The following is an 11,959-nucleotide window of genomic DNA, read 5'->3' as shown; positions in this document are numbered from 1 at the left end:
GCCACAAAAAGCTTCAGTCTACCTTTTTCACATATGCAGTAATACTCCCCAACACCTGTGAACACACTTAATGTGTAAAATTGGCGGAGTTACCCTTTGTTATTAAAATGAAGGGTGTACCTTTACAGCATGCTGAGGTGATGCATGGTACTTTTTGGTAATAAGACACGGCCATCCGGACAAAACATTGACAGCGAAGGAGAAACCCCAGGGGCTGTAAAAATTCAGCTATTGCTTTTACAATGTTTTAGTTTCCAGTCGCTAATTAACAGTTACCCTGTATGTACAAACTATGTTTACACTGTAATTTATGGGCTGTAGTCTAAAGCGCAACTCAATTTCCTGTAAGTTTCTAGCAAAAGCTGAAATTGTATGAGAGATAACAGGGCAGAACAATGAGCAGTCAGCAGAAGTTCATGTTCTTTTCATCTCTGATTAAGGCTTCATCAAGAACAGTGCCGGCCTCGATGTAAGAGATTAGTGGAAAGGCTGAGTTTGCGTCAGCTTTTAGTTTGCGTGTGTGTGTGTGTGTGTAGTAACTGTTAGTGTTCGCACAGGACAGTACAGGACGTCCTCATCAGGAGGATTTATATGCTTTTGATTTCTGGTCATGCTCAGGCAGTGGGGCAGATGCTCTGACCTCATCCTCTATCTTCTAATAAAACTGTCCTCTCAGCTCTTCTCCTCTCTCTCTCTCTCTCTCTCTCTCTCTCTCTCTCTCTCTCTCTCTCTCACACACACACACACACACACACACACACACACAGCTGTTTACCCTGTTTATGCCTTCACTTCAGCTCCACCAATCCCTCAGCTGCTCTATTTTTTCTCCTCAGCCATCATTGTTTACCCTTTGTCCAATTTTAATTCTAACATCTCCTGTCTTTCCTCCTGCTTACAGTAAACCCTCCACACACACCTCTCCTCCCTTATTTTTCAATTATCACTCCAAGAAAAAAAAATTATGACACCCAATGTCATGACTTTATTACACTGATTTTATAGTATAATAAGATCAGTGCCATAAAGTTGGTCTATATTTAGCTTTGGCTCTGATAGATTCGGGTTGAGGTCCATGCAAAGCACCCGGTCAAAGCCACCTGCATTGTTAATGGTGCTGATGTTATCGAATCAGAAAAAAGGTGCGGCGATGGATTTTTAATGAGGAGGAGGTGGGCAATCTGTCAGAGAGCCCCAAGTAAATGTCCTTCAATAATTCAAATATTGGAGTATTTCTTTTTTTGCCTGTAAGGGGCTAGTGAAAACTTTCATTTTAGTTCAGACGCAGCTCCTCTGAAAACAAGCAACTGCATTTTGTGGCCAAGTACAGATTAAAGGTGCAATGTGTAAGACCTGGCAACCTATCTAAGGTCACTCCAAACAAACAGGGGGCAGCAACCAGAGGTGATCCAAGGTGAATTAGGTTAAGCTTGTCTTGGTTCTGTAGAAGAAAGAAACTTGAATTCAGCATTTTCCGTTTAGTAAATGAAAGTAGTTGCGCAAATATTTTCCTTTCTTGACATTTTGTCAGTTTATTTTGTTACCTCAGACAAGGAGGTTATATTTTTGCCCGTGTCTGTTTGTTTGTTGGTTGGATTGTCAGTCAGATTACAGATTACAGTCAGAATAGACCCCATTAACTTTTGGTGCAGATCCGGATAAAGGGACAAATCCAGGATATTTTTCTCACTTTCTTTAACATTGCGAGATTTGTGAGGCATTTTTTTTTTGTTGATTTCTCAAGGAATAATGCATCAATCCTGATGAAAAAAGTGGTATTATCAGACAGGACAGCTAGCTGGTTAGCATGCTGACTTGATCTCTGCAACATGATGTTTTTAATGCTTTAAATTTCGGCCATATCCTACATATTGCGACTTTAACAATTTAAAGAGTGTCCGTTCACACTGAACAGTCAGTTTGAAACAATAAAGGACGCTTAAGGGAAAAAATAATACACTTTTATAAAGTATATAGAAGCGTGGTATCAGACCATGACAAATGTCCCCAGAGCTTCTCCTTCTGTCTCTGAACACTTAAGAGTAGGCTGACACTGCCTGTCAACATCTGGTGTCTCATTCGTCTCCTCCTCCTCTGAAAGGTGACAGCAGCCTCTCGGCGTCATCACATCTTAAGTCACAGTCCAAGACGCTTCGTTTCGCTTTGATGAGCTGACAAATTTCAAAGCGATGCTTTGCTCATTTGCATTTGAGTCTGGCCGTGTGCGGCCCCCTTCAAAAACAGAGCAGCTCGTCTGGCATGTGAGGGAAATGTTTCTGATCTGTCGAACAAGTGTCGCGCTCTGCCAGCGTTTGGCAAAGCAACTTCGAGTGGCTGTTGAGTGTTTGGACGGGGTGTGCTGAGATATGGTACAGCACGTCAGGAACTTTGACAGAACGTGACGCCTGCGTGCTGAAATTTTGGAGAATTTTGCAACGCCACATAAAGTCAACCACAGGAAGGTTTCTGTCCACATTTAGAGCCCACACCTGACTGCTACTGTACGCTGTAAATTTCCAGTTTAAATGCAGTCAATCATTTATGGAGTCTCGGATCACAAAACCACATGCGAGATATGAGCAGCCACTGTAGGTCAGTCCTGTTTAACTCCACACACACACACAGTAGCTATGACTCACCACGAAGCACCCTCGTCTGTACGGGGCCGTGTGGCTCCCACCTCGCCAGCAACACCCATTAATTCTGAACACGCACACACCGGTTATCTCCAGCGAGACATTAGTGACAGATCTATTGGCTGTGAGGGCAAGAGGTGGAATTGATGGAGAGATAGAGTGAAACATAACGGCAAATGAAACAAGAAAAAAAGAAACGCTGAAGGGTTGCAGGAAAGAGCATGAAGTGATGGACAACAGCACGGTCCGGTTTTATATTCTCACACACTTCTAATGTTGTGTCTCTGTGCATACACTCCCATGCAAACACACACACACACACACAGTGTACAGTGTGGCTTTGTCTCGCTGGGACAGTGATGACTCATTCTCTCCTGTCGCCCATGGGACTGGAGACACACACACACCGACACACACAGGAGCGGGGAACCAATTGATGGGAGTAATGATTGATGGGAGTGGGATAGCTATTATGATTGCAGTTGCATAACCAAGGACAACCCGGAGCAGCTCTAGTGTGAATGGACTGGTGTGTTTGGGCAAGGCGTTTGTTGACAACAAGCTGGTCCCACACACTGGTGTTAGGTTTTTTTCAGTAATTTTCTTGTTTATTTGTTTATACAATGTTCACGCTCTTTTCTTAGTACACGCCTCGTGCTTTAATTCCAGAAGCGGCAGCCTGTGGTGAGCGACGACAACAAGGTGGTCTTTGATACAAGCGGCCCAGTCCTCAGCCGCTTCGGTGTTTATGTTACATAACAGCACTCGTGGTCGAGCTTAAATGAAGATTAAAGACAAACAGAACAATGTCTGGAGTCCTGTTCGTACCTAATTTGTGGCTTTGAGCGCTAATGGGCAAACTGAAGGAGGTCTGTAATATGAGTCAAGTGTTGCTATGGAGTGTGTTGGTGGATGCATTCAACACACCATGAATAGATCACAATGTCCTTTTTAACTTTATCGACCCCTGAGGTTCTCCAGTACTTGTCATTACATTCAGTAAAAGCGTAGTTCACACAGTAAAACGTTATCACATCAGAAGTATCTTGGAAGGAATTTTTGAATATTTTAGGAAGTTAAAGGGCAACCAGAACTTCTGAGCATAAGAAAACCCTATTCAAACATTTTGTATTGTATTTGATTGTATTAGGAGATTAAATGAATATGTGATCTGGAAATATTGTGCATTATTCTACACATATTTCTTCAAAATTTCACCTGACATAGTTGGCACCTTTGCAAAGTTTGAGAAATCAACTGTAAAAGTTTGGTCAGACAGCATTTTCCATTTTATTAAAAATTTAGTTTTATTTTCATAGTTTTGGCCATCATTCCTGCTGGTATAATGTAGTGTGGGATACTCATCAAGTTAATCGCTTGAATATGGCAATGTGGCATGTTCAGGCAGAGAGACACTTTGGCCTGTGGCCCACCATAAAGTTTAATTTTTTGGACTGCATCCTTGGGCATCCCTGGTTTAGATAAAGAGCAGTTTGTTAAACCTGTTGAATATCTGACTAAGTGGGTCCAAGCCTGACAGGTCATGAGCATGTAATGCTACACACAATTATATTTACTTCTCCAGACCTCCCTCTGATATATACTTTTTGTGCATTGTGGATTACTTAATATCTTTGCATTTTTAATTAGACACTGCCTTGGTTCAGGGACACAAGCCAAAACAAGTTTGGAACCGCTGGTCTAATTGCTTGTTTTCTTGCCCTGTTAAGCTTTTTTATAGTGATGTCTTTGGTGAATACAGTGTTGTTATAGCTGACAGAAAGACTGAGCATATTACTCACTGCCTACAGCTGTGTGTAGGATGGAGGTGACAAATGATACTGAGGGATGCAGGCAGTCGATTGGGTAGAGGCTGCAGGGTCGAGTATGGCTTAATGAACGAGTAGTGACACAAATGTATTCACGGACACACGCTCTCTCTCTTGAGATCTTACCTTGCAGCCCTTGCTCTTCTCGTGGCCGCTGGTTTGCCCGCGGGCTGGGCACGGAGAGCACGGCTCCTGGTGGTAGTACTGGCCGCCCTGCAGGCCACCGTAGTGACAGCAGCCGTAAGGCGATGGGAAGTGCGTGTACCACAGGTCGTCAGCAAGCGGACACTTCGGACATGGGTAAAGGAGGCCTTTTCCTTGGGACTTCTCCACGCTCACCTTGGGGTTCCTCATCCATCTTCGTACCTGCGCAGAGCAGAAATGTTTGAAGACAACAGTTGGTTTGATCTCACTTTTACTTTCTCTTCTTATTATTCAGATGTTTTTTTAAGCACTCACACAGGTGCTCCACAAACACACACACAGACACACACACTGTCAGCCCGGCCAGCTGCTCCTTTGATCAGAGAGAGAGGAGTTTCTCATGTTATCCCTGATTACATGTCAGATCAAGTGCGGCAGACACACACACTTCAAAGAGGCACAGATTGCTTCTCTGCTCTGCCACACACACGAATCAGAGAGAGAACACATCTTGTACATGCGCACACACCTGTCACATGTTAATGACACAAAGCTGATGGCTTTCTCAAACATAATGAAGAATGAAGTCTGTTTCCTTGTCTTAGTTTCCTTGACATCTCAACTTGCTTGACTTGCTTATGCATAAAATGTCTAAAAACTACTATATCTTTGTTATATATTTAAATAGTTGTGTACTAACATTATCCTAAATGTTTCTACTTCAAACCTGAAGAAATATGTAATTATAATCAAGGTAACAGGGTGTTTAATTTGGTCACCTGTCGCTACAACTTCCAGGGAAAAATCAGATGATATGTCTGAAAGTTAAGAAGGAAGTCTCTAAAACATTACTTCGTCTGTAAACATAGACCGTATTCACATGCTGGCCATTTTCCTCTGATGTCATGCTCAGGTTGGGCAGAACCAATGCTGGGATCATGTTATACAGCTGGTTTTACAAACATCATCAAACTACGCCTTTTATTTTCATGGTTTTGATTGAAAGACCCCCTAGTGGCAAAAAAATTTCACACTGTGCCTTTAATTTCCACAATACCTCGGAAAAAAACCAGGAGGAAGCTCTCTCTGCACAACTAGCTGTGACTGTTATAGATGATCAATCATCACAAATTAAAACTTTTCTACATCCTTTTCAGTAAAATATTCACACATTATGCAACCACAGAGCACCAACAATGAATGAGGCGTTGTGTTAGATGGTGAGATAAACTGTAACTGACACATGCGCAAGTTGGTGCACGCAAGCACATTGCATTCACAATACACTGCTGCAGTGACTAGGACTTCCCTGGAAAACACCGGCACTAATCGTAATACCCAGGGTGTGTGTATGTGTACATGTTTTTGTCAGGACCAATAGTCCTAATGGGGACCAAAGACCGCTCCTAATGTGACATATGATTTCTGAGGTCCTGGTTAAGTTTAGGGGTTAGGTATGGTTGAGGTTAGGTTTAGGTTAGGGTTAGGCATAAATTGGTTATGTTAGTGTTAGGGTAAGGGTTCGGCTGTGCAAATGAATGGAAGTCAATGTAAAGTCCTAACAAGGATAGCTACACAAACCTGTGTCTGCTTGTGTGTGTGTGTATGTGTGTGTGTGTGTGTGTGTGTTTTGGGGGGAGAGGTAGTGAAAGTGGAGAGAAACAGAAAACAGAAAAAAAAGACATAAGAAAACCAGGGAGAGAGAAAGGCAACAATTTCATGTGAAGCCTTATGAAATCTCGTCCTGCTGCGTGGGTCGAACATTTAGCAAACACACGCCACAGGGCAGTTTAGCCTGTGTGACTGAGCAGCACAGAGTCCAGACAGCTGCCACACACACACACACACACACACACAGTGAGATTGAAAGTCGAAGGGTAGCCAGACAGCGTGTCAAGGCATGTCGCGTCTAAAGGAAAAACACTCCAGCAGGTCACAGCAAAAACAAACCAGCCACTGCGGAGTGAGCGCAGAAGTCCGATGACACACGCCTAAAAAAGGCTTTGCAAGTTTCCTCACATAGAACGTGAACTGAGTGTACATCTGATTGACGTAACGTCCAATTAGACTTTATTCCCCTTTGTTATTCGCCATCACATTCAAAGCGGAGTGAGAAATGTTTTGGCATTACCCAGCGGATCAAACAGAGTGCTGTCATACCTCTTGCTCAACGCGTCACGCTGACGATGAAACTGATGAGAGGTGCCATCTGAAGCTTAACACTTACTCACCTCAGGCACGAAAACACGGTGCTCTCAGCAGCGAGGATGTGTTTTTTTTTTCTTTCTTCTCTGTAGCACTCTTGAAAAAGTCAGTGAGGAGCCTCACGTGACATCATGTTTTTGGATGGGTTTGTTTGCCCATCGTGTAACACGACGTACCTCAGTGTATTTTCAGAACTCCACAAATTTGTGCCCCAGTGATGTATCATGTTTGGAGCAACTTGTGCAGTCTGAACAAACACAAACACACACAAACACAAGCACACACAGCCATTGATTTTTTATTTCCTTCCATCATTTCCCTTACTCATTTGTGCTACACAGCGGACTGTCTGGACTCTCCCCCATTATGTGATTAGGCTTATTTAGACACAAATAGAGAGACAAATAAACCCTGAAACAGCAGCAGCAGGCATTAATTCTGATTTAAGGCTGTGTGCTGATGCATATCTGAAAGCCTCTGTTTTTCTCGTCGTGCAGGAAGGAAAGCCAGTTTTACACAGAAACATGCAAAAAGAAAGCCTAAAGATTCAACATATAGATAGATTGATCCTCAAGCTCTTAATTGCTGATTAATATTCATATTTCTTTCTAGAAAATCCCACGAGAGACTCGTCGCAACAGAATGTGCCTGTGGGAGTGCATGTGAGTTTGTGCGTGGGTGTTAACACGACACAATCTGCCCAAACTAACCAGCCGAGTCATCAGTGATCCACACCATACTGTACGCCATCTGAGACCAACACACACAATAATAAACACTTTGGAAAACCCTACGAGGAGCAAGAACACACGTCGATGACACAACCAGAGTAGAAAAGTGTCCAAATCTACCCGGCAACTTGCAAAAAATGATGGTTGATTGTAGCCAATTTGCTGTAATCCTGGAACATATCCAACCCCTAAGGCTCGAAATGTGGTAACTTGAACTAACCTGTGCAATAAACACTTACTTTATTACCTGATTTATTGTATTACACCTTTTCTGTAATGGAAGGCATAATGTTGTGCCATATTCCCAAAGCGATACAGTTATTATTGAGTAAATGCATCAACCCCTCCTCTCCTCCACAGGATGCAAGTAATGTTAGTCATTTCCTTCCTGACATACCCTGCAGTCGTATTGCTCAATGTTTTCTTTTGATCTCATGTAAATCGGCTGCAAATTATTCAAACTTGGGGAAGCAGAAGTCGAGCCGTTTGTCAAAACCTGGCATATTTTGAGTGAGTGTTACAAATGCTAATGGAGGTTTAGACAGATAACAGGATATACTGATGCCCACAAGTTCAACAAAGACCCGATTGTGTCAAATAAGTGTACAGTAATGCACATTCTCATTTGTCAACACTATGGCATTACTTTCATTAACGATTTACTGAGTACGAATGGGCATACTTGTGCATTACCTGCTACTTTCTTATCTACTCTGACTTAAAAGCTTTAATATTTTTTATTTACTGAAAGAAACATCGAGCACAAGGATTTCCAGCACATACATGAATATTTAAAAGGATTTAAGCAAATTCTTTACATCTGTTTATAGCCGGCACTAACGATTGTTTTTGTTTTTCATTTGGTCGATAAAATGTCAGAAAGTTGACATCATAAACTGCTCCCTTAATAAAAATGAATTAATGAAAATGACAAATTGTTAAAAAAGTAATGTTTAACAGACTACAAGACTTAGAAGACAGATAAAAAACACTCCTGTTTTCATAACTTTGAACACAAGGCCTAATTCACTGAACATTTACCCGGCTCACTACATCGGCCCACAGCTTGAGAGGACAGAAAGTGTATAAAGCCTTATTTTATATTTTGGGCTGGTAACAGTTCATGCTCAATCATGAATCGAATCCAACTGTCTGTGACTCGACTTCAAACCTCTAAGCTGTAAGTTTTGCCATGTTTTATGTTGAATTACTATATATTTTGTAGGTTAGTCTGTTGAATTAGGCGTTGTTCAGCTAACATGGCCACTGAATTAACTTGATAGACATGCCCTAAAGATAACATTACAACATTTGCCTGGCTAGCTTGTGTAGCTTTGATTAGCACACATTTACGATACCAGGGAGAGCTCACTCAGTGGCAATATTAATTAACCTAGGGTGCGTTCATAAATAGTCACTCCGAGCCCCAGAGCTCACTGTGGCACAGACTGGACCGTTGGTAATCGGAGCCACACTCGCAGAGCGGCAGACCGACTCTGGTCACTCTGTCAGAGCGGTCAGTGTATGAACGGTCGAAATGGCTGTCCTAGCTACACATACTGTAGCGGCTGTTGACTTACAGGTGAATTAACTGAAATAATTCACCACACATGAGCGGAGCAGAGTGAGTAACGTTAGCTAACTGCTGGGTAGCAGCTACGATGTTGTCTCGTCATCTCTTACATTGTCTTCCTTCTCGCTGCGGACAAGAGGCGCTACATTTGTACTGATAGAAACGTTTATTTCATTTATTGACAGTGGACCTGTTCGTTAATTCATACAGAAAGCGCTCTGCTGCTTTTCCCGGGTTTTTTCCCTCACCGAGCGATCAGTCGGTTGACGAGAAGGTCAAATTTCAGTCGACCAAAATTGTCTCTGGTGTCGACAGCCCTACTTGTTAAAAAGACAGCAAAATATTTGTCGACCATTTCCAAAGCCATTAGTTACAACTTACAAATCTTTATACGCCTAATTAGAAAAACTGCTGCAACAGTCGTCCAAGTGCCATTTTGTAGTCCATGAAATCACTGGGTTGTACTTTTTTGTTTTTTGGAAAAGTCAGCACACACACTCATTACACAAACACACCAGCCGAACAAGCCATTTAACTCAAACCATTAACGTTACACAGGAAATGAGCCTTGTGACAGCACTGCAGTATAATGCAGGATTTGCTGAGTAGATCCTAAACTATAGGACCCCGCCGGCTCAATGATGTCATGTTTTCTACACAGCAGACACTTGTGGGTTCTGAGATGCAACAGTGTTTTGGAGCACACACACACACACACACACACACACACACATATACACATACACAAAGTAGCGCAACTGACACGCACAGTAAACACAGGGAGCCGAATCTTGCGCCCGATTAGTGCGGCTTAGCTCTCACAATGACATCATCTCTGGCACGCGCACACACACACACACACACACATAGAAAGGGAGAGAGGGAACACTCCGACTGTGACACCTCCTCTCTCAGCCAATACACCTCTCACTCTGGTCGTTTGTGTGTGTGTGTGTGTGTGTGTGTGTGTGTGTGTGTGTGTGTGTGTGTCCAAACTCACCTTCCTCTTGACAAACTGGAAAGCTGAGCACTTCTTAAAGGAAAAGGCAGTCTTCTCTCCCCCTCCTCCCACTCCTGCACCTCCTCCACCTCCCCCGCCACCTCCTCCACCTCCTCCTCCGCCCCCGTTCATCAGCTTCATGGCCGACACCGGCACTCCGCTTGCCTCCGTAGATCCCAGGATGACGGACAGGCTGACGGGGAGTGACAAAGAGAAGTGAGGAAGAGTTTATCTAAGGCATGAGGAGAGAGGCTTTTTGCTGAGACAAGTGCGGGACGGCGAATGAGGGAGATGCCTCTGCGCTGAGGCAGAGAGGATGCGAGGAGGAGAGCGAGGGAGGAGGTGGAGGTGGAGGAGGCAGATGGACCAAAATGCGAGGGAGAGAGGGAGAGAGGCAGGACGCTGCGATGAGCGTGAGCTTACAGGAACAACTAGGTGTCAGGATGGAGACAAAGACGGGGCGGAAGTAGGAGAGGGAGATGCACACAAACAGATGGAGAGGGGAGGAAGAGGAGGAGGAACAGCTCCTGTTGCTGTGAGGAGGAAACAGCTCTGTTTACAATCTCGGTGAACTGTCTGATGTGTGAAGTTGATCCATGCATGTGTGAGCGGTACACACATGCTGAGTGTTTACATACAAAAGCATGCACACACGCCTCCATCCTCCCATACCTTATTGCCGGCGTCGGCTGGTTCCGCTGCAGCTTTAACAGCTTATGTCTTTACCCGAGGACTCCTCCGCAAAACTGGTCCCAGATCAGATGCACCGACTCCCACTCCTCAGTTACAGGTGTCCCTTTCGCTGTCGACTCCGAACTATGCCCACATCCCCGAAGGAGGGTGGCGAGAACACGAGGAAGGGGGAGTCTGCGATGATGTTGCTGTCCGTTTCAATAAGAGCATGTCACTGTGTGATTTGTGTGTGTGTGTGTGTCCTCAGTGGTGCAGTTGTGTGGAGTGCACAGTGAGTGGATGCACTGATGCCGCCTGTAAACAAGCAGCCAGGAAGTGTGTGTATGCGAGCATGATGATGAGGTGTGTGTGATGTGTCCAGCTGCAGTCTTCTGGCTCACCCCAGCGCTACTTTATCAATGAAAGGCTCTGCAGTGAGCAGATGCCGCCTCCCCTCCCATCCCTCTCCTCTCTCCTCCCGTCTCTCTCTCTCCAGCTCCCTCACTGTCCCTCATCACCACTCTGCCCTCCCCCTTTTTCCTCCGCTCGCTCATTCTTCTGCTGCAGTCGATGGTGGCGCCTCCTTCTCTCTCTCTCCTTCAATCTACCTCACCTCACTCTTCATCCCCCCCCCCCATTATATCTTCCTCTTTTCTGGTCTCGAAAAATTGTCCCAGTGAGGACAAGAGAGGACACCCACTACATGTCCTCAACACAGTAAGCGTGCGAGGGTTTGATGTAGTGTACAATCTTGCCTGACAGCTTTGGTCCAGCTGGATTTGATACACACAAGCAAACACACACACACACGCACACACACACACACACACACACACACACACACACACACACACACACACACACACACCTCATCATAACTCTGTGCATGCCCTTGCCTCTGTACCTATAACACAGGGTTAGTTTAATTTCCTGATGCGACACCCATGAAAGATGAAGCTGAATCGTGTTCCTGTTATGAATTCTTGCACTTTGTATCTGGCAACAAAAATAAAATCATGTTTCTGGCTGCGAGCCGGCTATATGACCTTAAAAATAAATGATAATAAATGAAATATCAAGCCGAAAGAAAGAACGGCTTAATTTTTTACACAGTCTTCATATTCACTTTGATATTTTTGATTAGGCCTGCTAAAAGAAGTGCTGCACCA

General features: G+C 44.0%; 1 protein-coding gene across 1 annotated transcript in view; it reads right to left on the bottom strand.

Moving 5' to 3' along the window:
* sgk1 (serum/glucocorticoid regulated kinase 1) overlaps positions 1-11,253 on the bottom strand; it is a 35,789-nt gene extending 24,536 nt beyond the window's left edge. Inside the window, exons 1-3 of the mRNA XM_084377254.1 lie at positions 10,791-11,253; positions 10,119-10,311; positions 4,592-4,831 (exon numbers count right to left, since the gene is read on the bottom strand). Of these exons, the coding sequence (XP_084233380.1) occupies positions 4,592-4,831; positions 10,119-10,259 (381 nt within the window). The 5' untranslated portion in view covers positions 10,260-10,311; positions 10,791-11,253. The remainder of the gene's footprint in view (positions 1-4,591; positions 4,832-10,118; positions 10,312-10,790) is intronic.
* Between the last annotated feature and the right edge of the window lie 706 nt (positions 11,254-11,959).

Source organism: Pagrus pagrus (assembly GCF_965226575.1).
Source record: "Pagrus pagrus genome assembly, chromosome: 16".
Lineage (NCBI taxonomy): Eukaryota > Metazoa > Chordata > Actinopteri > Spariformes > Sparidae > Pagrus > Pagrus pagrus.
The sequence above is the reverse complement of the archived record's forward strand: the minus strand, read 5'-3'. Positions and strand labels throughout refer to the sequence as shown.